This window comes from Tachypleus tridentatus, chromosome 9 (assembly GCF_004210375.1).
Source record: "Tachypleus tridentatus isolate NWPU-2018 chromosome 9, ASM421037v1, whole genome shotgun sequence".
Classification (NCBI taxonomy): domain Eukaryota; kingdom Metazoa; phylum Arthropoda; class Merostomata; order Xiphosura; family Limulidae; genus Tachypleus; species Tachypleus tridentatus.
Genome location: NC_134833.1, coordinates 25,688,612 through 25,714,116, shown reverse-complemented (window position 1 = coordinate 25,714,116; position 25,505 = coordinate 25,688,612). Strand labels below are relative to the sequence as shown.

Below are 25,505 nucleotides of genomic sequence, written 5' to 3'. Positions count from 1 at the left end.
CTAGCACAAAAGAAATCATAATTTGTATTTATTTCCTAATTTTTTTATGATAGTTGTGAGGTTTGTCAAGTGACAGACTCAGGTGGTTAGAGTATAGAAAATAACATAAATTATAAAGTCTTACTCAAAACAAACTTTTGAAATGTATTTAGGAGATTTTAGATGTTATATTTCAGATTTTGGGGACAAAGAATAGTTTTCTTACTTATGAGATCACTTTGCACTCATACTAGTGACAAAAAGTCTATTTTATGAAACAAATATTTGGTAAAAATACTTGATCAAAAAAATCCTATTTTTTGAGTACAAAAACTTCTAATGTTTACTAAAAGTCTACCAAATTTTGTGATGATACACATGTTGTATCAGTAGTTAGTGCAAATATTTAACATATGTGGATGAGTATATTATAAATTTGTGTATATTATACCAAGCCAGTAGCGAAAGGGTTAATTTCACTTAAGCACATTAAATTGTTATGAACCCATTCCTCAGGGGCCAAGGGGTGTTTTCACACTACAATATGTTGAATATTAAAAGTTCAATTCGGAAACTCCTGAAGAGGGTGGTTTTGAACATACCTGTTGACAGATTTCAGTCATTGCTTCAAATCACTTTTTGCAGCTACAACACTAAGAGAGTATGGGAAATATCTTCTTTTTAGCCAATAAAAATACCCCAAAACTGTGTTTTTCAATAAAAAATTTCCCACTGGCTCCTGAGGGGGTCTCTTAAAGATGTACCATAAAATTTAATTTTTTCACTCTTTGTTAAAAGTTACTGTTTAATAGAAACTAGGTTTGTACAGCTGTTGGTTCCTGTGCACTTAATTTGTTGAAAAAGTTCTCTTAAGTTTGGTGTCACCCTGTTTCTGGAGTTGTAGTGCTTAAATTAAAATGGTTCAGCATGGTTTTGTTCCAAAGCAATCAATATTTCAATTTGGTTTTTTACTACTATGAACATTACATTTCACCTCTGAAAGAGATCTCTCTCTCTCTTTTTTTTTTTTTTAACTTACAATGTGTAATGAACCATCTATAGCACACATGAGAAGTCATGTAACTTAGAAGATTCATCTTTTATTAAATGTTTAAAACCTTGTTAAATAATATTTTTATAAAGGTTGGTGAATATCTTTAAACTTTTACTAGTTCTATCCATACAGTCTAATTAAAATTTGGTCATTTTGAGAAATACTATAACCACCACATAATTATCCATACCAGATGTATCTTTACAAAGTTTGTACTAGTAAATGTCATAAGTTTGATCTTTAAAAAACATTTTTTAAGTCAAGTATTTTTACAAAATATTTGTCTAAATATCAGAATCCTGTAATGAGTCAGTCTTAAGCAAAATGTAATATTCAAGCTTAGAATAAAAATAGTGTAATGTTCATATTTCACATGCATAACCTCTAGAAGAATCTCTAAAATAAGTTTCAAAATTTATTTAATTAAAACTATATTTGCTGCCACTATTTTGTATCCTAACTGTATGAGTAGCTAAACCATCGATGAAAAATGAAAATAACGGAAATTAATAGTTAAAAATTATGAAATAAAATGAATAATATACTCTTTCCTTTGAATGCATTTCCCACCACATTCTTGGTTAATGACTGTTACAATTTCAACTGTTAAGCTTTTCACATATGTTTACTTTTATTCGCACGTGTTTATTTACTGTTTTGTATCATGTAAGCAGTTCATTCCTCTGTGATAAACAATCCATTACAGTAGAAACACATTAACAGATTCTTATGTACTGACGTAATGCATATTATGAAAAAAATAATAAAATAAGCCTGCTTTTTTTTTCTTTCTAATTTTTGTCAAAAAAAAGTCTTGTTTACTTTTAAATATATGCATTTTAGAACACGTAGCAGCTGCTAGAGTAAAATGCCTCAAAACTGCTGTCATTAAACAGGCTTTTTAATTAAACTACAAACAGGGTAAATAATTTCATTATTGCTATGAACAGTAATTAGTTATACACACATTATCGCATCTTCTGGACTAAGGTTTATTGTCACCAAATTTTAAAAGATACTTGCAAGATTGAAACAGAAAAAAAACACAACCTTTTTCTCTTGGTTATAAACATGTGCATCAAATAATAAAATGTGGTTTTGTAAAATAAGAAAACATGAATGTGATTTTTATTATGAGTTGTTAAAATATGCTGATGTTTCAGCAAATGGAGAAGTTAAGGGATTGAAAATTTGCATATAAACTTGTAATCATTTAACATCTTGTGTTATAATTAGTTAGACTTTGTAGATGCTTTTCTATTGAAGTTATGAAAGCTGTGAAGGTGAGTCGTGAGTGCTCATGCGTCATGTGTAACAGGAGTGAAGTTAAGAATTTTTATAAATATATTTTTTTTTAGTTATGAAATAATGACTTTAATATAGAAAATGAAATTATAAACTATGATCTGATCACAAATTTATTAACATATATTGATAATAGTATTTTAATTAATTTTTAATATAATTTTGTAAAACATAGTGACACGCTCACTTGTTAAACTGATTGTAGTGATATGAAGCCCATATGAAATTAATTAGTATGGAACATTGTGCTTAGAAATTTTTTTTTAAATGGAAACAGAGATGCACGATGTGTTTATGCTTCAGCCTTTTACTGGCCGAGACTTTTCTATCCGTTCGCTAGCAGACCGCATCAACGACTTGAAGCATCTCCTGTACCTGTATCCAGACAGGGCAAAGGATGAAGCCTTTGGAAAGTACTACACTCCATTTACAGGTTTGTGTTCTTTAAAAAGATAGATTTTTGTATATTTATTTGCATACTTCTATCATGGTTTCATATTTGTTTAGCTTTTTCTCTGTAATAATTGTGAACTGGTATTGGTGAAATGTTTGATAGTTATTTATTTTTATCATGACTTGACTTTTATTTTTCAGTAAGATTTTCTTTCCTTTCTTGACAGTCTTAGGTACAGAAAACTTAGACGTTTAGACTGTTGGGATTATCCTGTTGTTCGGGAGTTTGTGTCTTGTGTATATAAAATTCTGAGAGAAGCAGTTTAAGAACTACATCATTATTCTCTAACTTACCAAATACTGATTGACTATTTCTCTACCTTACCAAATACTGATTGACTATTTCTCTACCTTGACAAATACTGATTGACTATTTCTCTACCTTGCCAAATACTGATTGACTATTTCTCTACCTTACCAAATACTGATTGACTATTTCTCTATCTTACCAAATACTGATTGACTATTTCTCTAACTTACCAAATACTGATTGACTATTTCTCTACCTTACTAAATATTGATTGACTATTTCTCTACCTTACCCAATACTGATTGAGTATAAATATTATCAGTTGAGTACTCTCTCCTTGTCACATGGTGAACCAAAAACATTTTATGTTACCTAAACACATTAGATGTGATTGTAAAATACAACCAACTTCTCTATGGATAGTAAATCGCAAGTAGTGCAAGTTTGACGTCCACTATCAGGATTGATCAAATGCTTGTTTTACTCTTCATGTGGTTTTCTTAATACACTGATACGTGAGCTTCTAGTAGATATGGAAATTAATTATAATTTTTTTGTAAAATTAGGTGACAATAATGATATCAATTTGATTTTTTTTAAATGGACAAGACTAATTAATTTATTTTGGTTGTTAAGTTTATTTGGAATCAGTACAAACTACAAATTTTTTATCTGCTGTACTTATCATGGTTAGGGTAGAAATGTCTTAAGAAAAACGTCTTCTCAAAGTTACCTTCAGTTTACTAAATCGTAGAAGTCTGCATTATTATTTTGTTTGAATGTTGTTTATCTGGTCCTTCTAATTTCCTACACCTGCCAGTGATTGGAATACAGTTTCGTCTTGTTGTAAAACTTATTGTTATACAGTTGTAATTTTGTCACAAATTACCAGTCTAATGGTAAAATTTGTTGTTTCACAATTTTATTTTTGTGTGCCATACTTTTGTGGAAAACAAATAGTTAAGTGTATCCAGGTATATCAGAAATGTGTTATATAGTAATACCCCTTGTAGTGCCTAGGAAGGATTTCTGAGAAAACTACTCTGTACAGGTTCATTTTATATTACTTATATGGAGGTATGTAACTGAAGACATTGTTTCTCTCCTGTGAATGTTGTATAAGTGTTTTTTTTTTTAGTACTTGTAAATTTAACATACAGTACTTACCAATATTGTCATTATTATTAGTAGTACATTCTTATTAGCCTTCAGTTTTGTTTGGTTACAGAGCTATCAAATAGAAAATCAGACACCTCCTGCCACACCCACATGTCATATCCTTTTTTTTTATGATTTGTCAATACATGTAGTTCTGTCTTGTGTATATGATTGTGTTAATTATAACCAGTTGACAGACAAGGTTTTGGTCTGTCAAATGATGTATTATGTTCTTTTCTCTTCAGAGCTTTAAAGATCAATTCTATAAGAAAGTTTTTTTCCCATGGTAACAATATTGTATGGACAGATGACATTTTAATGGTTTATATAGCATCACCAGAAACACCTGAAAAATGATAATAGTTGTGGGACATTGTTTGGTTTGTGCAGATTATTATTGTGTGATCGTTGTTGCATTATTTTATTAAATTTATTTATTTCATTATTACCATTAACATGGAAAGTAGTGTTCACAGAGTTATGGATTTTTGTAATTTATTTTCTTTTGAAAACAAATATCAAGGAGACAATAGCTCTGTAATGAATCAGTTTGAAGTGGGGTGGTGCTAAATAGGGCCTTACTGTATTCTGGAAATCTTGTAATATATTTTGAAGTACTAAGAATGAAATTTCTTTTAAGACTGTATATTCCAAGACCATCACTAATGTAATAGTTTCCTGTTTTCCAAACACAAAGAATTCAGTTTAAAAGAGACAAAGAATATATGTCACATCTGTAAAGGGCTAAATTATTATATTGGCCAAAAATTAATGTTTCAAAGAAAAAAATGATTTCTTATGAAAGTAATTAATTGAGAGAAACGGTATTTCTTCACCAAAATTGTGGATGTTATTTGTAATCACAGGGTAGGGCTTCATCAGTCTTATCTTAACCTTAACATAAATCTGTGTAAATTACTGAAAATTTTAAATTATTTTTCATATATTCATGTTTATATGTATAAATTATTTAGGGTTTGAGCAATATGCACTTATGACAACAGTATGAGGTACAGATTGGCCCTGTGATAGAGCTCTGGATTTCAGAGCTGGCAACCCCATTTTGAATTTGTACCTTATTGCAAAACATATCCCATGCTCTGAACAATGGATGCATCGTTAGGGTGACAGCCAATCCCTTATCGTGGATAATAGGTGATAGTTTGATACTGACGGGCTGCTTTCTGTTTGGTTGTTAGTTCAAAATTAGGGTTACTAATACGCTATTTTTTTTCTTATAAATTTATCTACACGTTAAAGTTTTAATAAATATTTTCTTCTCAGTATTTAATTTGTCTTCTTTTTTTATAGAAAACCAACCCCCTTCTAGTAATGGATATGTAAAACCTGTTTTAGTGACTCATATACCAGGGTAGGTATACATTTCCAAACCAGTCTTGCTATAAATTAAAAAAAAAAAGGAATTGTTATGATGTAATTATTTTTTATGATCAGCAGTGTTGCACAAGAAAATCCAGTTTTAACTTTTTTTACGTTATTTTGCATTTAATCTTCATTAATCTAAAAGTTAACACATTAATGTATTATAACAGTTTTTATACAAGTTTTCAGGAGCAAAAAGGTTTGTATATTGAATTATTAAAGAAATAATATTTGTAAGCTAGAAAGGGCGTTCTTCTTTACTGGTCATTAACAACCACAGGTATTTCCTTTTTTTGTTTGTAATTCAGATGTTAACATGAGAGTGATCTTCTCAGTGCTTGCTCAGAAGCATTGCTATGTGTACAACATTTTATGTATACGACTGTTTCTTTTGCAAAATAAGAATGGTTCTAGTTTCTTTGAGTGTGAAAAAGGGTCATTCTCAACTCCAGATACTGTGTTTTGATATAAATTTTCTAAGTGTGCCATCTTATAAGATGGTTTCAGGTGTGTACAGTATTTTGTAAAGTGTTGTAAATGTAGCAAGATGTAATTTCCTTCAAAGTCTTGTGTTACACAGTTAATTTAAGTGGTTTTGGTTAGTAACAAAAAGCATTGATAACGACACAAAAGGAACTGAAGTGATACACAATTCATATTGTTTTCCTTCTTTCACAGTTTAACAGGGATGGTTAGTGGACTTGAAAGTTTTCCTGGAACACCTCAGTCCTATTTTCCACCTCATTCTCCTGACACTGGTGGTTATATTGATCCCTCTTCCATGCCAAGCAGTGGTGACCAACCCATGCAGTAAGTGTTGTCAGACCACGAGAACTAAAAAAAAAATGTTTAGCGGCACCAGTCACGGCAACATGTTGAAAGCTCAGTACTGTGGTCAACTTCTTTTGTTGTTAGTGAAGATAGGGTAAACGTTATCTAGCATTTAAATGTTGGAAGAGATACATTTTACTTCTGATAGCATTGTGTGCTTATATAAATACATAAGTATACGAGCAAACATAAATGAATGTACATATATAGTTTTACACACACAAACACACCTAAGTGACCTGTATAATTTTGGTTAAAACCATAAGTAAACAGATAATTTTAAATACATCAGACTTTTCTAAGAAATCATTGTTCTAATATTGTCAAACTAACAATTTGTAGAAGAAAATGTTTGATATTGTTGAGTTTTATAATATTTTAATACGTGCTAGAATTTCCCATGAATTTTGTACTTTAAAAATATCAGGTGCATGTGTGTGTGTAAACATATGGTTGTATTCTTCTGTAGTATTGTAAATATTGTGATTTGCCATTGTTTTAGTTACAGAAACTTTGTTAGCATTTGCTCAGAATGGAATACATAGTATCTCTGTGATATTTTTTGAAAAGCTGTAAGCAAGTTTTTCTATTCAGTTGCTTGTCATTTTATTTTATTTTTTGCTATTCTTGACTGATTCATTGGCTATAAAATTGAATACAGAAGTTGTCAAAAAGAAATATTAAAGTTTAGACATCAGTCTTAAGTATTTATTATACGAGACTTAAACAGGTAGTTTGAAAAGTGTATTCAATATATACATATGCATGTACACTTATAAAAGGTTTGATTTACTTTTGTAACTGCAGAAGTTATATAATTTCTTACTCAAGAAAAAAATGAAATGGGGTAGTATTTAAAGAAAGCTTTCCAGACTTCATGAAAAAAGTTAAGTTTAGATGCATATGGATGCGAGTTAAACTGTTTTGCTTGATTAAATATTTTGATAATATGTGGTAAAATGTGCAGAGTATTGTGTAATATTCTATGTAATTCATTCTCATCTTTTATCTGTATTACTGTTCTCCTGATGATGTCATAAATGATTGTGCAAGCAATAATTTAAGTAAATAACTCGGAATTATTCGCCCTGTTGGTTATGAGGTATTTGGTATTTTATCTCAGTTTCGAACTGTCTATTTCCTGCGTATACAACTTGCTATATGACACTAGTTTTGAGTTTTAGAAAGCTAGTATGGATATATAAATAAGAAGAGGTATAATCTTTAAACTTGGGATATGATACTAGTTTTGAGTTTTAGAAAGCTAGTATGGATATATAAATAAGTATAATCTTTAAACTTGGGATATGTTTTGTGCCCATTATGTTTGAGAATTACATTTTGAAAATGAGTAAAACTATTAAACCAATTCTAATGACTCGTTTTTAGAAGTCTTAACTCTGCAGGATAGTTTTTCACTAGATTTATACATTCAAACAGGTTGACCACAGAGGAAAATTAATACTTGATCCATTTTTGGCATAACAGATGATAAACTGATATGTTTTTTTTATCCTGTTAATATTTTACTCTATTTTTACAACTTGTTGCTCAGTGAAAAATTCCCAACTCTATTCTAATTCCTTTTTAAACACTATTGTAGGCCAATGGTCATGTTAGTATCTATCTTAGTTTGTTTTTTCTTTTTTTTTTAAACCATTTTAATATGTTCTTTTTAAACATTAGTCTAGGTCAAAGGTTAAATTAATATCTATATTATAGCATAGTTTTGTCTATTTCCTTTCTCTTATTTAAAAGAAAGATTTGGCATTGCTGACAGAAGCATTTTTTTCCTGTTACTTGAGCTTTAGTGAGTTGTTATTAAGTTATCAAAAATCATAATTACTTAATAATTGCTATAATTTGACAGTTTTTTCTTCCCTAAGAATTATTTATAATTTTGAAGAAGAAAAAAAATGTTTGTTTTTGCCAAATATGTTTTTAAATATTCTATAAACACTGGAAATTCTCATCAGAGAGCAAATGTTTTTTGATTTTATATAAATATATATTTTTTTTAAATCTTAAGGTTTCTAAATATCAAATTGGTTTCATGATACAAGATGTTTATATTTTCCCCATCCTATACCTGTTGATAAATATAATTACAGTTTGTAGAACAGGGTGTATAAAATAACATAGTTAGGGTGAGTCCTTATAAATTGCACTTCTATGTTTTAAGAACACCCTTCATGAAACTTATTTTGTGATATCACATACTGATTGTGCACTTTGCTTGTTAGCATATCCTATAAAAAAAAAAAATTCACAACCAAATATAGAACTGAACTACATGTTTGTTGTGTATTTGTGACTGATGAACGGAAAATGTACTAACCGAAGAGCTTTCCAGTTATCTTTAACGTTCCATATTTGTCAAGGTTGAACTTTCAGTTTTGTTCAGCATGAGTATGTTTGAATTACTAAGTCAAAACTTTAATGTGTACCCAATGAGCAGTAAAATTTTATTGTGTATTACGTTCATATCTTATCGTTCTTTCCTTCTATGTAAACAGAGAGGTTGAAATTGTATGGATGAGCGTAATGTTTTATTTTTACAAGAGTATTTGCTGCATACTCTACTGTGATATGTGCTTAATAGAACTAGGTGCTAAATTCTTTTTGATTTATTCTAAAAGTAAACAAGATAAAATGTATTATATAACTTCTTCATGTCTGTATGTAAAGATAAATAGCAACCAAATATGTTCTCATTCAAAGGCTGTTTGACTAAATGTGCTTCACACATGATGCTTTTTAGCTTTATATGTCCTGCTCTTTATATTTAAAAAATGTACAAGGCAATAAGCTGTTCATTGTATTGATGGTAGTGTCTGTTTACAGAAGGTTATGCTTGTCACAGGTTACGTAGTACTAGGATACTATCATGGACATTTTAAAGTCATATGTCTGTAATATGTATAACTTGGAGTCTTTCAGAAAATGGTCTCTTCTTCTTCAGGAGCAAAAGATGTAATAAAAATGAGGAGTGTTTGATGAAAATTATCAGTCCAAAAATGGTTTGTGTTAGTCAAAGTGAGGAGTGCTTGATGGAAGTGATCAGTCCAAAAATGGTACGTGTTAGTCAAAGTGAGGAGTGTTTGATAGAAGTGATCAGTCCAAAAATGGTAGGTGTTAGTCCAAATGAGGAGTGCTTGATGGAAGTGATCAGTCCAAAAATGGTAGGTGTTAGTCCAAATGAGGAGTGCTTGATGGAAGTGATCAGTCCAAAAGTGGTATGTGTTAGTCCAAATGAGGAGTGTTTGATAGAAGTGATCAGTCCAAAAATGGTAGGTGTTAGTCCAAATGAGGAGTGCTTGATGGAAGTGATCAGTCCAAAAATGGTATGTGTTAGTCAAAGTGAGGAGTGCTTGATGGAAGTGATCAGTCCAAAAATGGTACGTGTTAGTCAAAGTGAGGAGTGCTTGATGGAAGTGATCAGTCCAAAAATGGTACGTGTTAGTCAAAGTGATGGAGTGCTTGATGGAAGTGATCAGTCCAAAAGTGGTATGTGTTAGTCAAAGTGAGGTGTGCTTGATGCAAGTGATCAGTCTAAAAATGGTATGTGTTAGTCAAAGTGATGGAGAAACTAACTAATCAAGTAATATGAGAGACTGCTAATGCACAGAAGGTAGCAACCAGGAAATTGAGTTGGGGGAAAGTAATAGCAAAAATAGAAAAAAAGAGTAATAAATTTAACAGTCAGAAAAATATTCTAGTTTACAGAAGGTAATATATTATAAGGTTAGCTTCAAATTTGTTTGTGTGACTATGTAATAACACCTTTTGGCTATGATAGCACAGGAAACATTGGCAATTAAACTGACTTCCCACTTAAGAAGCAAATGTGATCACAAGGTTTAAATAAACTGTAGATGTTTAGAAAACCACCAACTGAAAAGCCACATGTTACCACTGAATTTTCCGGTTTCCTTCAATTGACAGTTGGGGAGGGGTTATTAGCTATGTTGTTGTGAGGTCTATTTATTGTACTGTCTAAATATCCTTTCCTCTAAGTTATTTGGACTTGTAGTTTGTTTGTACAATGTTTTGGATATGCAGTGGCTTGGCACTGTTTTTTACATTGTTAAATTAAAATTTTATTTTTGTAAAACCTTGTAAGGCTTTTTAAAACTTTCAAGTGTTTTTTTCCACCTTGTATTGATAATTCATAATTTGGAGTCATGGTTGATGTTTCATTTTTCCCAGTTTATTTTTGTTAGCTAATAAAAATGAAAAAAATTACAGTTCTGATGTTATCAGTAGACATTTCATATATCATACATTTCTAAGTTTTTAAAATATAGCCTAATGTTAGGGATTGTATGTGCATTACTGTATATACTGTTTGGGTTTTAGAAGTAAAATTTGTAAAATTTTATACATTTTTATAAGGTGAGAGAGAATAGATGTTAGAAAAACTAGCATTGAGGTTCATACCTTTTTTGAGGGTTATTGTTTGGAGTATTTTTTCATTTTTTGGTTTCAAGTCTGTATAAGTACCAGTTTAAACAAAATGATGGAAGTGTGACCCCACGTGCTAAAGTTCAGTGACTTGAAATTACTGTGTTTGATAATTTGAAGTTTGTTTGTCTCAAGTGCTTAAACATCTGTCTTGGACATTGGATGGTGTTTTTATATATGTAATGTATTTAATTATTTTTAAAAATATTTTTCTTGTGTTTGTTTTTATCATAAAATTATCAAAAGGATGTCGTAAGTTTGGATGTTTGATGACAGTGTTTGCATGAACTGTTTAATTCAGTTGAAGACATATAATTAATCTCTGTGTAAACTAAGAAGTAATTTAAATGTTTATGTTCCAAAGGGATATAAAATATTTTAGAGGAATCAATTTTCATGTGATTTCTTTCTCTCCTGTTTTCTTTTCTTTTGAGGATAAAGGAAAGATACTTGAATTAGGTGGGCCAGAATTAAGTTTACCGACTTGCAAAATCCTAAAGTTTCATTTCCTACAGTGAATAGAATGCATGCAGTCCATTATTTACATTTGTGCAAAAATAAAATCTTGAAGTTGAATGATCATGAAAAAATGTTTATAGTGAGACTTGCAGTGAAATTATTAGTTTTTTTAAATATTATTTGCTGGTCATTTTTTGTGTTTGTAATATTTCTTAACCATAATTTTTCTTGATGGATCAATTTGCATTGTCTTCTGCTCCTGATGAAGATAACATTCCATTTTTATGGTCATTTTTAACTTTTTTAGCTATCATATACTTATTGTCAGCTTTTCAAATTAAACCTGCTTTAAGAAATAGCATTGATGTATAATTTACCATAGGTTTTAGATGGGATTTATTAAATGCTTTCAAGTTAATTAATTTAAGTGGTTGTCTGTTTTTTTTCCCACTTTTTAAAATGTTTAATCCTTGTTGTTATTTGAAAACTTTTGCAAAGTGTTTTTTTCTGTAAAAAGTTGTTTTTGTTTCATTTAAAAACTTGTGTATAGGACAATCAGAAAAAAGCCTTAATTCCAAAATAAAAGCTTTTATTCACTTTCTGTTGATCATATTGTTGGTGATACGTTTCTGTTTCTTGCAGAGTAGTTCATAATGAGCAAGATGGAGTGCTTAACTTGTAGCATTGGTCATAAAAGAAACGTGAATAGAGGTGTAGGTCAAGAGAGCTAACATTGATCGTTTCTGTTTTTGACAGTGCCGGTGCAGCAGTGTCTGATATGGACTACGATTTGCTAGGCATGGACCTGATGTCGGGAGACATGGATGTGCCGGTAGATTTCTCAACCATCAATGTTAGTGACCTCGTGGCTTACACCAAATCTGAATAAGAGTCATACTTGAAACCTTGGGGAGATCTTCAAGATGCAGTGATGTCTGAAGATGGGAGTCTGCTTACTTGTCTAGGAAGTTCCATGATTCTAACTTGCTCATGTGAACATACATGTTAAGTGCTTGTGAAGTTATAAAAATCTTTACCTTTCTTTGAAATTCACCTGCTAGAAATTTTGAACTGCAGTACAAAATACACGTAATATAAAATTGTGGCAAAATGACACCCATTAATACAGTGAAATAGTAGAAAACTAAGTTATCTTGTCAGTTATTACATTAAGAAATTCTTATGAGAATAAAGGAAGAAATGTGGTAAGTTTAAAATAAATATGAGCAGAATGATAGCTTATGTATTAGTCACTAATAATTAGTGCATTAGAATGATGCTAGTTTTCAAGCTATTGAGGGAGAGATGACTTGTTCTTTAAATTTCTGCACAAATTTGTACAGTACAGTTTTCTTATTGTTGAGGTTCATCATTATTTTATTTGTTTTTTTCAAAACAGTCATACAGGATAGCAATAACATATCCATATCAGAAATTATAAAATTATGTAACTTCTACCAAGAAACACGAAGTAGGCTGAATTCTTTTCACCAGTCTTTAGTCAGTAGTTGGCTCAAGTCTGTTGTGGTTCTATGAAAATTGTATTAAATATTTTCATTGCTTTTAATCAAAAACATTATTCGCATTTTTGTGTTTTTTTTTTTTTAAATGAGTACTAGTTATTGTTGTGTCAGTTGTTATTAAACTCATTCACATTTTATGTACAGTTACATATCACGTAAACTACAGAATGGATATTTGTTCGTTTAAATTACCCACTGTTCCATTATTTGTCAAACATATGTACTGTCACAAATTCATTGTTGTATATTTCACATATGAAAGGCCATTATCTTTTATGTGTTATTTTAATGGAATTCTTGGACAAACTCTTGGATAGGTGTGGAGTATAACAACAGGAGTGACCATAGACAGAAAAATGAAGTGTGAACATTTTTCAAACGAGTATTCAAAGATGTTTACATGCTGTTTAGGCTCAAGCATTTTGTTTAGTAACCCTTTTGTGAACAGGTATTTTTTGTTTAGAGTAATCGGGAAAAATTGGAAAACCTGGAGAATATCCAGTAATCTCGGTTTGTACGAGTGAGGTCCTGAAACAGAAGTACTAATATTAAATTTCAATAAAAAATGTTCAAGATAAAACACCTTTACAAAAGAAAAATTCATAACTTATGCTCTCCGTCATCAAGGATGTTTAAATGTTGGCCCTGCCTGAATTACTGTTGTTGTTACTTTGAGGAATAGGATAAACATCAACTTCTGCTTAACAACATTGTGAACATCGTTGGTAATCTTTGTATTGTTTTTCTTTTATGTAACTTGAATCATAAAAAAACATGATATATTAAAATGAAAATATTCCATTCATTTTTTTTAAATACTACAAAGATAAATGTTTAGCCCAGTGGTTAGCATACTGGCCTGTGGATTCCAGAGTCCAGAGTTTGCATCTCATTGCCACGAAAACACTCCAAGCCTTTGTGTAATGGGTGTATTATAAAGAGTGGCTGTCTAATCCCACTATTCGAATAAAGTAGCCAGACAGTTGGTGGTAGGTGCTGGGCTAGCTAGCTACCTTTATTCTGTAATGTATCAGTTCATCAGTTGTTGGTCAAGATAGCCTTTTTGTAGTTTTTACGGGAATTGTTTTTTTCGTCATTCACTGATATTTTGCCCATATTGATTGCAGTAATAAGAAGTAATATTTTATTGACCCCTGAATTAATCGTCATTATTACAATGATATTAAGTAATGTTTATTTGTTAAGATATCGAATCTTGCGGATATTAATTTATGACCTGAGGTTGTTAAAAGAGTTCAGATTCTCGTGTCGTGTCATGTGTCAGAAGCTGAATGTATTGATTATGGAAATGACAAATTTGTTTGAAATTACGTTGTTGAATATGTTATCTTTATGAATATTTTGTTTAACCGATTGTTTTGAATAGTGGATTGCAAACAAAACCAAAAAAAAAACAAAACAACAACCAACAATATTTGCCCTCTTGAAAACAATTATTTAGTGAGTGTATAAATCACTTAATATAAAACAATGTCCTGATATGCACATGTAGGTGAGGGTGCTGGTACCATTATTGTTTGTGTTACAAATAAAGCTGAAGTGTAACGACCATACTTGTTTTAATGGATTAACTCGGTCTTAATATACTGTAGTCTGCTAATGCATCTTTAATCTCTCTTGTACAGATAAGTTGTAGGTGCCCAGTGATATATTTGTTTTCTTTTTTCTCGTGTTATTCATATGTTTTTATTGTTGTTATTTCATGTCAAGTTGACTCTAAAGTTTCAAGTATTTTTAGGCCCATGTATAAATACTTACTGGCTCATAGAGATAAAATAAAAGTGTTGAAAATCTGAAAACTGTTAAAACTCTATGATAAACACTCATCATCAGTATAAATTATACATAAAACATTACAAATGTGGCAACTGTTTTTTAACTCACCAAAGTGGACGTTTTTTAACCGGTCCTGCAAACAGAAAAGAAAGAAAAAGCCTTTAAGTAGTTTTGGTTGTATACACGTTTGTAACCTTCCATTTCACAAGTGAAGCTTACTTGTGGTTCCATGGTAAGTTTGAGGGCCTACAATGTTCGAAATCGGATTTCGGTACCCGCTGTGAACACGCTTCATATAATTCTCGGTATGGCTTTGCCCTTAACAAGAAACGAGTAATTCCATAGAAGTGTTTGATGTCAGTCACTTTTCTAACTATAGTGCTTTGTGTACTTCACAACATGGTGGCATGAAAAGTTATAAGGTTACAAAACGAAACCAATATCTTAACAAACTGATAACTCTAGTTTCTAACAGTGTTAAGTTCTGGCGGTCCTCCACCCATGGCTTGATGGGGTATTGAGATAAGTATACACTTTTATTGTTAAAGGTCTTTTCAGTTGGGACAGCGCAAAGATATGTGGTTAGATTCTCTGCAGTGGACACAGCAGATAGCCCAATGCGTCTTTACTATCTGTCTATATATACAAACAAATCATTGTAACAGTCTGAGGCTACTTCCCCTTCCATCAAAATTTGGCCCCAAGTTTTATTTACACCTCAGTGAGACATAAAAAACAAACTTTCACATTAAATACGAAAAACCGCATGACGTACCGCCCTTGTAGACCTTGTATGTTTTCATATAACAACTGGCACAGACAGCTTATTACCTTTGTATCAAAACACAATAACCATATCACAATTCTTTACGTATTAGCTTCTTGTAGATGATTTCCACCGCTTTTCATTAAAAACGTGTCCTTTCACTGACACGTTTAAAAATAAACTTCCTAATGCCAGTTTTTTTTATAGACAATAAAAAGCACAAAGGCGTATGTTTTAATATTTCGTGAATTGTTTGAATCCTATAAAAACTAAAATCTGGTTGAAAGCAGCCCAATTACACACCTGGCGAACTGGGTTCTAATCTGTGCAATATCGCTGATGATTGGCTGCCTTCTCTCTGTTCACTAGTTCAAAATTAGGGGCGGTGGCAAATAACCCTAACTTCGCCATAAATGCAAACAAAAAGTTTACTATTGCAGTTTTAGGCTAGAAGAAATATACGTGCGCATGGCAATAAAAAAAAAAGTTAACTATTTATTAATGCGTGGCACAAGAATAACTGTTTCTAAACGTGGGGGAGACAGCCTCTTATTCGTAGGGAAGAGGGACATGTTATAGTAAATTAGGCTTAAGTATAACATATTTACTTGTGTATTTGTTGTGTTACATAAATGGAATAATTCTCTTTGCGTTAGTAAGTCTCTATATCTATCTATATATACACACACATTAGGAAAATGCCACTACTATCTGGTGGCAAATTAAAAGAAAGTCAACCTGAAAGAAAACATATATTACCTCTGATTTTAAATTGTATCTTCTCAAGTAAATTGTACTTTTATGGATTAAATATGAACATAGAATTATGGGTGTGTATAAAATCGAAGGCCGCATGAGACCCACTGGTTAGTGTACTGAACCCACGTGCTGAGATTCCGTATTTAGGGTCTCGCTACCACCTACCCACCCACCCATCCATCTCCAAAAAGAAGAAAAAAAAAGCACACACTCCGCACTTTCAGGCCGTAGTTGTATGGTTTGTTATCTGCCACTTCAAAATTAGGCTTAGAACTTTGAGCAACATGCAGGAAAAAAGGAAATCCAATAACCCAACAAACTGGAATACATGTTATCTGCAGTTTATTTTTTGTACAATACTTTTCTGGAGATAACATGATTTTATAAAATGTAACAGAAGAGTCAGTGATAAAACAAATGAATAAAGGGAGTGGGTGGGAACATTTGCTTGATGTTACGCCATTAGAACGAAAAAAACTTATATTACACACGAACCTCTCAGAGACATTACACTTCTGTTTGACTATGGCCAGGTGGGTTGAGGCGTTCGACTTGTAATACGAGGGTCGCGGGTTCGAATCACCGTCGCGCCAATCATGCTCGCCTTTTCAGCCGCCGGTTGCGTTATAATGTAACGGTCAATCCCACTATGCGTTGCTAAAAGAATAGTCGAAGAGTTGGCGGTGGGTGGTGATGACTAGCTGCTTTCCCTCTAGTCTTACACTGCTAAATTAGAGACGGCTAGCGCAGACAGCCCTCGTGTAGCTTTGCACGAAACTGACGACCTTTAATTTTCAAGTGTTTTTACATATGCTAATAACATAAATTTTTCAAATAACGAATGCGAATTGCAATATAAATTGTTTGGCGCGACCCTCAGAGTACGAGTCGAACGCCTTCACACACTTGGCCGTGTGTAGCTATAGACCTTAGACAACAATTTACATAGTCAATAAAATGTTTATTAAAATCTCACTGGTAAAGAACAGACCCAGAACTGGCTGTTGGTGGTATTAACTAGTTTCTCATTCTTAGGAACGGCTTGTGCAAATAGCCCTCGAGTGGCTTAGCGTGTAATTCAGCACATAAACACCAAACAAACCTTTTAATAACCATAAAAAAAACACTCATAATCTACATAGTGAATTGTACTGTTGTATATTGCAGTTATATGTATATATCCTAATGTTTAAACGTAAGGAAGTTAACAATGGTTCTGCTTTGCTTCGTCTAATAGTTGGGTTTCGGAATCCGACATGTTAAAAAAACGAAACACCCAAAAACAATAGTAGTTTTTGTATTTTCTCATCATGAGGGTGCTTAGGTCTTAAAGACCTGGGAGAGTCAGGTGCAAGTGACTTCTCCATCAATAAGACTAACATTTGAAAATTTTTAGGTAGTCAGAATGAGTCAATGAACACCAGCAGATTTTCCTTATGTCAGTTTCATGCTACTAACGATGTTCGCGGTGAACTTATTATATATGTATATTATATGCAAACAATTAAAATACGTAAACATGGGCTTTCAAATCCTTTCTAAACTATTTATGATCCAAATTACTTGTGGGTTTACAACCTTATTTGTTAGAGGGTCTTTACTAGCATACAACTCGCATACAAAAAGTTTAACGATAATCCGTTAAATATCCCAGTTAACCCTACTAGTTACTGGTGGTGTCACCTATGTATTTTACATATAAATTGAGTATGTTCATCAGTTCCTTTCGTCTATGGCCTAGCGCGTAAGGCGTGCGACTCGTAATCCGAGGGTCGCGGGTTCGCGCCCGCGTTGCGCCAAACATGCTCGCCCTCCCAGCCGTGGGGGCGTTATAATGTGACGGTCAATCCCACTATTCGTTGGTAAAAGAGTAGCCCAAGAGTTGGCGGTGGGTGGTGATGACTAGCTGCCTTCCCTCTAGTCTTACACTGCTAAATTAGGGACGGCTAGCACAGATAGCCCTCGAGTAGCTTTGTGCGAAATTCCAAAAAACAAAAAAAACAATTATTTCGTCTAGTTACTTACACTGGTGTTCCAACAGACAAAATAGCATAATAATACATTACATTTGATACTAAGCTTACCCCGTTACTTCTTTTTATGACATTATTTTAACATGTTACTACTATATTTGACATTATTTGTGAACCTGACGATGACCGAAGAAGGTTGAAACGTTGTTCACTCCTCTACGTAAATTTTTTTCTCACCCCAAACGAGCCGTTTTTACAAATATAATTTCTCTACAAGTGGGTTTTCTCGACATCACTGATTTGACATTATTGTTTTGTCACCGTTACGACCCATTTTGGTATCAGTCAAGTACTGTTGCACATACGTATTATTTTTAATCTTAGGATTTTTCTGTTACATATCCAGAGAAAACTTCAGGACGACAAATATAATTAAATATCTAATAAACTTATTTCGATGCTCTCAAGGTATCTTCACATATCGTACAGTAGAAGTTCTAAATCAGAAATTACAAAGGATTTTTTAAAAGTTGTTAGCAGTTAATAAATCCCCCTTGAAACAACAACTACGCTCGCTTTAACACTCCTACGAAAAGTGGGGCCTAATAGGCCCCAGAGCAACTTGAAAGGTTATTAATATTAGGCTAATAAATTTGTATTTAAATGAAATTGCCATTTCATTTGATTTCATTTCATTAAATATCATTTAAATTTCATTTAAATACAAAATTATTAGCCTAATATTAATAACCTTTCAAGTTGCTCTGGGGTCTATTAGGCCCCACTTTTCGTAGGAGTGTTAAACCATTTTCATATTCTTTTTTTCTCATATTCAGTGGACTACCTGTGCTCTGTTTACTCCGGGAAATCGAACCTCCGATTTTCTTATTTAATGTCTTAAATCAGAAATATCGCTTCGCCAATTTAATATAAACACGTTTGGACAAACCTCGCTACTGTAACCACGTATTTAGGAATTACAATACAGATTATTCGTTATATTCGTTCGTGTTTTTCTGTATGTGTTTTTTGCACACTAGAGGGAGTAACATTTTACCAAGTTACGTGAAACTGCAGCAGTTGTAACAAATTTTTTACCAGGTTCGTGGTGAGATTCTGTATACGACAACCAGTTCCTTCTTATTGCGATTTAGTTGGTGCCTTGTTTTTGGTACGCAATTTATACACCTGACAAATGATTGTTTTTTGCCACTAATATTAATTTCTTTCCCCACATTTTTGGAAGGTAGCTTCATTTGAAATTAATGTTCTTTTTTTTCTTCCCGCCGTCCCCCCGTATTTTTCTTTCAATTATTTATCGACTTGTAGTTAAGCGCAGCAAAGCTATAATAATGGATTATCTATGCTGAGCCCACAACAAGTATCGAGAGCCGGTTTTTGCGATACAAGCCCTCATAATTACTGCTACGCTACTGAAGGACGGGGCCTGGGTCGTTACTGTTAATGTAAAGTAGGATATATTTCATCAGAACGCTACCGTTTATAACAAGTTGACACACGATGCAGTTCCACCTGGCGTGTAAAAAGTGTTAAAGAAGAGCGTGGTTTCTTACTAATTGGTAGGATGTAAATATAATGATAACGTATGGTAACACGTAAGTTTTAAGTTTTATGACAGGGCCTGGCATGGCCTAGCGCGTTAAGGCGTGCGCTTCGTAATCTGAGGGTCGCGGGTTCGCGCCCGAGTCGCGCCAAACATGCTCGCCCTCCCAGCCGTGGGGGCGTTATAATGTGATGATCAATCCCACTATTCGTTGGTAAAAGAGTAGCCCAAGAGTTGGCGGTGGGTGGTGATGACTAGCTGCCTTCCCTCTAGTCTTACGCTGCTAAATTAGGGACGGCTACACTTTTACCAAAGAATAGTGGGATTGATCGCCGGTTATAACGCCCTCTTGGCCCGGCATGGCCAAGCGTGTTAAGGCGTGCGACTCGTAATCTGAGAGTCGCGGGTTCGTATCCCCGTCGCGCCAAACATGCTCGCCCTTTCAGCCGTGGGGGCGTTATAATGTTACGGTCAATCCCACTATTCGTTGGTACAAGAGTAGCCCAAGAGTTGGCGGTGGGTGGTGATGACTAGCTGCCTTCCCTCTAGTCTTACACTGCTAAATTAGGGTCGGCTAGCACAGATAGCCTGAGTAGCTTTGTGCGAAATTCAAAAACAAACAAACAAACAAATATAACGCCCTCATGGCTGAAAAGGCGAGCATGTTTGGTGCGACGAGGATTCGAACCCTCGACCCTCAGATTACGAGTCGAACGCCTTAACCCATCTTAACGAAGATTTAAGCAGTATTTCGCCTCTTGAACGGTTGATAAATAGAAGCAAGGTTAATCAAGATGACTGCATTAATTTTGAGCTGGTTAAGAAAATACTGAGAAGTTTGAAAAACGATAAGTGTTTTGGACCAGATAATATTTCCCTAAGAGTTTTAAAGGAAGTTAAAGATTGGATATTTAATACTATTTTTTGTCAGTCCTTGAATTGATTGATTGATTGTTCAGAATTAAGCACAAAGCTACACAATGAGCTATCTGTGCTCTGCCCATCACGGGTATCGAAATCCGATTTCTTGCGGTGCGAGTCCGCAGACATAAAGCCCTTTAATAGTGAGCAGGTACCAGAGGATTGGAAACTAGCTAATATAACTCTTCCTTTCAAGGGGGATTACAAACACTGTCCAAGTAAGTATAGACCCATTAGTCTTATATCAGCTGTGGGAAAAGTCTGCTACTAAATGATGATTTGAAAAGTCATTTAGCAAAGGTTAGAATTTTATTAAATGGTTAAAATGGTTTCACTAAGAGAAAATCATGCCTTATAACTTTTTACATTCCTTGAAAAAGTGACTGCTTATGCAGATTAGGTTGGTGGTGTAGATTTGGTTTATCTGAATTTTCAGAAAGCATTGGACAAGGTACCACATAAAAAAACTTGTAAACATGGTCTCTGTAGGTGTGGGGGATAAGTTAGTAAGTTGGATAGAAGAATAGCCAGATGGAAGAAAGTAGAGGGTTGTTACAAATGGAGTTCAGTCAAACTGGATTAATGCCACATGTGGAGTACCTCACGTGTTCCAGTCTTAAGACTTTTCTTATTATTTACATCAATGACATAGGTGAAGGAATAGTCAATAAATTACTTAAATATGCTGATGATATTAATGTCTTTGATATCGATAGCTATGAAGAGGAAGCTACTGATTTACAGAAGAATTTAGGTCATTTAGAGAGTTGGGTAACTAAATGACAGATGGGTTTTAATTGTAATAAATGCGAGATATTGGATGTAGGTTGTAATTTGAATTATAAGTATAATTTGGATGTGAATAACCTCAACAGTTTCATGAAAGAAAAGGATCTTGGTGTGATAGCTGACCAGTCTCTAAAGCCATCCAAGGAGTGTGTTATTGCAAGTAGTAAGATAAACTGGATTTTAGATTTATCTACAGAAATATTGAATACAAGTCTAAAGAGGTTTTAATATCATTGTATAGGTCACAGATTAGGTCACATTTAGAATATTATGTTTAGTCTTGGGATACTTACCTTAGGAAAGACATCGAATTGTTGGTAATGGTTCGGAGAGGGGTTAGGTTACTAAGATGGTGTTTGGGATTGTCATGTGAAGAGAAACTGATATCTCTCAGATTTTTTACCTGTTGAAAAAAAAAGTTTGAAGCATCTGATTGAAATATTTCAAACTGTATAGGGAGTAGCACTGTTAATGTACAGGGAGTAGCACTGTTGATGTACAGGGAGTAACACTGTTGATGTACAGGGAGTAACACTGTTGATGTACAGGGAGTAGCACTGTTGATGTACAGGGAGTAACACTGTTGATGTACAGGGAGTAACACTGTTGATGTACAGGGAGTAGCACTGTTGATGTGCAGAGAGTAACACTGTTAATATACAGGGAGTAACACTGTTGATGTACAGGGAGTAACACAGTTGATGTATAGGGAGTAACACTGTTAATGTACAGGGAGTGACACTGTTAATGTACAGGGAGTAACACTGTTAATGTACAGGGAGTAACACTGTTGATGTACAGGGAGTAGCACTGTTGATGTACAGGGAGTAACACTGTTAATGTATAGGGAGTAGCACTGTTGATGTGCAGGGAGTAACACTGTTAATGTATAGGGAGTAGCACTGTTGATGTACAGGGAGTAACACTGTTGATGTACAGGGAGTAACACTGTTAATGTACAGGGAGTAACACTGTTAATGTACAGGGAGTAACACTGTTGATGTACAGGGAGTAGCACTGTTGATGTGCAGAGAGTAACACTGTTAATGTACAGGGAGTAACACTGTTGATGTACAGGGAGTAACACTGTTAATGTATAGGGAGTGACACTGTTAATGTACAGGGAGTAACACTGTTAATGTACAGGGAGTAACACTGTTGATGTACAGGGAGTAACACTGTTAATGTATAGGGAGTAGCACTGTTGATGTGCAGGGAGTAACACTGTTAATGTATAGGGAGTAGCACTGTTGATGTACAGGGAGTAGCACTGTTGATTTACAGGGAGTAACACTGTTGATGTACAGGGAGTAACACTGTTAATGTACAGGGAGTAACACTGTTACTGTACAGGGAGTAACACTGTTGATGTACAGGGAGTAGCACTGTTGATGTACAGGGAGTAACACTGTTGATGTACAGGGAGTAACACTGTTGATGTACAGGGAGTAACACTGTTGATGTACAGGGAGTAACACTGTTGATGTACAGGGAGTAACACTGTTAATGTATAGGGAGTGACACTGTTAATGTACAGGGAGTAACACTGTTAATGTACAGGGAGTAACACTGTTGATGTACAGGGAGTAGCACTGTTGATGTACAGGGAGTAACACTGTTAATGTATAGGGAGTAGCACTGTTGATGTGCAGGGAGTAACACTGTTAATGTATAGGGAGTAGCACTGTTGATGTACAGGGAGTAGCACTGTTGATGTACAGGGAGTAACACTGTTAATGTACAGGGAGTAACACTGTTGATGTACAGGGAGTAGCACTGTTGATGTACAGGAGTAACACTGTTGATGTACAGGAGTGACACTGTTAATGTACAGGGAGTAACACTGTTGATGTACAGGGAGTAGCACTGTTGATGTACAGGGAGTAACAGTGTTGATGTACAGGGAGTAACACTGTTGATGTACAGGGAGTAACAGTGTTGATCTACAGGGGGTAACACTGTTGATGTACAGGAGTAACACTGTTGATGTACAAGGAGTAACACTGTTGATCTACAGGAGTAGCACTGTTGATGTACAGGAGTAGCACTGTTGATGTACAGGAGTAACACTGTTAATGTATAGGGAGTAACACTGTTAATGTATAGGGAGTAGCACTGTTGATGTGCAGGGAGTAACACTGTTAATGTATAGGGAGTAGCACTGTTGATGTACAGGGAGTAGCACTGTTGATTTACAGGGAGTAACACTGTTGATGTACAGGGAGTAACACTGTTAATGTACAGGGAGTAACACTGTTGATGTACAGGGAGTAGCACTGTTGATGTACAGGGAGTAACACTGTTGATGTACAGGGAGTAACACTGTTGATGTACAGGGAGTAACACTGTTAATGTATAGGGAGTGACACTGTTAATGTACAGGGAGTAACACTGTTAATGTACAGGGAGTAACACTGTTGATGTACAGGGAGTAGCACTGTTGATGTACAGGAGTAACACTGTTAATGTATAGGAGTAGCACTGTTGATGTGCAGGAGTAACACTGTTAATGTATAGGAGTAGCACTGTTGATGTACAGGGAGTAGCACTGTTGATGTACAGGGAGTAACACTGTTGATGTACAGGAGTAACACTGTTAATGTACAGGAGTAACACTGTTGATGTACAGGGAGTAACTGTTGATGTACAGGGAGTAACACTGTTGATGTACAGGAGTGACACTGTTAATGTACAGGGAGTAACACTGTTGATGTACAGGAGTAGCACTGTTGATGTACAGGAGTAACAGTGTTGATGTACAGGAGTAACACTGTTGATGTACAGGGAGTAACAGTGTTGATGTACAGGGAGTAGCACTGTTGATGTACAGGGAGTAACACTGTTGATGTACAGGGAGTGACACTGTTAATGTACAGGGAGTAACACTGTTAATGTACAGGGAGTAACACTGTTGATGTACAGGGAGTAGCACTGTTGATGTACAGGGAGTAACAGTGTTAATGTACAGGGAGTAACACTGTTGATGTACAGGGAGTAACAGTGTTGATCTACAGGGGGTAACACTGTTGATGTACAGGGAGTAACACTGTTGATGTACAAGGAGTAACACTGTTGATCTACAGGGAGTAGCACTGTTGATGTACAGGGAGTAACACTGTTGATGTACAGGGAGAAGCACTGTTGGTGTCTCATTTCTTTTCACATTTAACGGTGAGAACAGTAGGAGCAGGGGACACAAATATAAATTTTGACAGGACAGGAGTCATCTTCAGCTAAGAAAGTTTCATTTTTCCAACATGGTGTTTGACCTTGGAAATGGGTTGCCTTCAGATGTTGTAGAGACAGTAAATTTAAATGAGTTGAAGGAAAAGACTTGTTAAATATGTTAATGATGGTTTTAAATTTTTTAAAGTTAATTCAGTTTAGAGTCTGGAACAACCGAGATGGGCTAATAGGTCCCACGTTGTCCCAAAGCTTTGTGTTAAGACTTTGTTCAGGGACTAGAGTCAAGTATGCAACTATTATTTAGGTTTTGGAAGTTTATTCGTAAAAGATGTTTGAAGTCATTCAACAGCGCTCTCTATCCGAATTTTAAAAAATGTCATTGAAACGATGGTCTCCTAGAAATGCGAAAATAAAAACTAAGCAAATAGTCATCATAAATTTATTCATTTTTTTCATCTATTGATTACACGAGCTAATATAATATATCGTGCATGTTTCTCTCTCATTTTGATTCAAACCGCTTGTACTTTTCTGCTCATTTTAGGTTTAACGCACTTTGCAACTAGAAATATGTACTTATTTTACTGAAAACGTTTGGACGGTCTACAGCTCGTTTTTTTTCTAGAAATTGTTGAAACAAAAAATATATATGTATAAAAAATTGGGTTAATACATTTTGTATTTCGTTTAAATCGGAGAAAGAGTTAACATTTAATCTGCTGTAAAACACAATATTATAAAACACCCTATTATTTACTTCCTCAATTCTGTTTGGAAATGAAAGGTATTTAGAAGAGTGTGCATGTTCTTACAGAAAAACTTCGTTTCGAAACTGTCACGAAACGTTACATGTTACACAAGTATTTTGATGCTTTCCTTGTGTTTATTCAT

The 25,505-nt window shown here is 34.0% G+C and overlaps 1 protein-coding gene across 3 annotated transcripts in view; it reads left to right on the top strand.

Moving 5' to 3' along the window:
* LOC143224881 (signal transducer and activator of transcription 5A-like) overlaps nt 1-14,679 on the top strand; it is a 63,378-nt gene extending 48,699 nt beyond the window's left edge. For 2 of the 3 annotated variants that reach the window (XM_076453290.1, XM_076453289.1), the window contains exons 19-22: nt 2,616-2,771; nt 5,511-5,571; nt 6,261-6,392; nt 12,093-14,679. In XM_076453290.1, coding sequence (XP_076309405.1) covers nt 2,616-2,771; nt 5,511-5,571; nt 6,261-6,392; nt 12,093-12,225 — 482 coding nt within the window. In that variant the 3' untranslated portion in view covers nt 12,226-14,679. Of the gene's footprint in view, nt 1-2,615; nt 2,772-5,510; nt 5,572-6,260; nt 6,393-11,978; nt 12,034-12,092 lie in introns of those variants that run through there. The other variant, XM_076453291.1, reaches the window with a different exon arrangement.
* Nucleotides 14,680-25,505: the final 10,826 nt, after the last annotated feature.